The sequence below is a fragment of the Rhinopithecus bieti genome, unplaced genomic scaffold, assembly GCF_001698545.2.
Source record: "Rhinopithecus bieti isolate Rb0 unplaced genomic scaffold, ASM169854v2 scaffold_10017, whole genome shotgun sequence".
NCBI classification, from domain to species: Eukaryota; Metazoa; Chordata; class Mammalia; order Primates; family Cercopithecidae; genus Rhinopithecus; species Rhinopithecus bieti.
The window spans coordinates 920,207-921,616 of record NW_016806314.1 but is presented as its reverse complement, the minus strand read 5'-3'; the positions used below and the strand labels follow the sequence as shown (position 1 = coordinate 921,616).

General features: G+C 64.6%; 1 protein-coding gene across 1 annotated transcript in view; it reads left to right on the top strand.

Moving 5' to 3' along the window:
• The first annotated feature begins 405 nt into the window (after window positions 1-405).
• Window positions 406-1,410, top strand: part of RNF11 (ring finger protein 11) — a 37,324-nt gene continuing 36,319 nt past the window's right edge. Inside the window, exon 1 of the mRNA XM_017875449.1 lies at window positions 406-1,002. Within this exon, the coding sequence (XP_017730938.1) occupies window positions 880-1,002 (123 nt within the window). The 5' untranslated portion in view covers window positions 406-879. The remainder of the gene's footprint in view (window positions 1,003-1,410) is intronic.

The following is a 1,410-nucleotide window of genomic DNA, read 5'->3' as shown; positions in this document are numbered from 1 at the left end:
GACATGATTGGAGAGGTAGGGAGGGTTCACTAGCGAGCTAGGACTTTATTCTGATGGGATAAAGGGGAAGCCTTTTAACATTTTAATCATGGGCCTGATCCATTCCGATATGGGTTTATATAAATAGACCGCCTCGTGGAGGGCGGTGAGAAGATTGTCAGGCAGTGCACAGGTAAGAACTGAGCCTTAGACGGGGCGGGAGCAACGAATGTGGGGAGGCGCGGGAGACGGGAGATTGGTTTCGGAGTCAGGTACGGAGCCAAACAGTCAGAGACCAGCAAAAATTGACGCAGGACGGTGAACAGCTGCTGGTGGAGAGGGGGATGGGAGCCGCCGGAGCCGCCCTCGCCTCCTGCCGCTGGGGGCGGAACCAGAGCACGCACTGCGCGATGACGCAGGACCCGAGCCGGCCTCGTTCTGGCCGCCGCTGCCGCGCTGAGGCGGAGTAGGATGAGGCCCGCGGCCGTGGCTCCGGCGTCGGCGGGGGCAGCAGCAGCTGAGGCAGCAGCTGAGGCAGCCGCGACGGCCGCGTCCCCCCCTGCTGACCTGGATTAGGCCCAGCAGCTCCGTGGCCGCCGCCGCCCCGCGGGGGGGCGGGGTGGGGAAGTGCTTCGTCTCCCCGCCCCCCCCCCCCATCGCTGCCTCGCAGGAGGCAAACGCCGCGACCCCAGCGGAGCCCGCGGCCCAGCCTTGAGCCCCCACCCCCGGGGGCTGGCATGAGCGGCCCCTTGGCGGCACCGTGGGGCGGTGGAGTCGCCTCCGCCTGATCCCCGGCCTGCCGCCCGACCCCACCTTGCCAACCGAGGCGGACCGCGGAGCGTGCAAACGACCCCACCGCTGCTTTCTCCTCCCCCAGATCACGCACCCCAGCTCCAGAAGATGGGGAACTGCCTCAAATCCCCCACCTCGGATGACATCTCCCTGCTTCACGAGTCTCAGTCCGACCGGGCTAGCTTTGGCGAGGGGACGGAGCCGGATCAGGAGCCGCCGCCGCCATATCAGGTAGGGGAGGGTGTGTGTTGGGGGGAGCAAGTAGAGGCAGCTCTGGTGGAGGTTGACGGGGCTTCGGGGCCGTCTCTGCCCCTGGCTTCGGCAAGGCCTGGCCTGGGCGGCATTGACCCCCTTAGGGCTGGATCTGAGGGCATTTACTCTCTGATCTCAGAATAGGGTTGATTCTTCGCCTCCCCTCGGGCACCGTGTGGGGATGATACTCTCTGCCCTTGAGTTCTGGGATCAGAGTGTGTGATCACATTCCCTTGGCCAGTGTCTGGTGGTTCGCTTGTGGAGTTTGGGAGTGACATTTTCCTGCCTTTATGTCTGAATCGTATGATTTCCTCATCGCACCGCCAACTGGATTATGGGTTCTGGATAGGTGGTTGCCAAGCACCACCCCCCCCCCCCCCCCCCCCC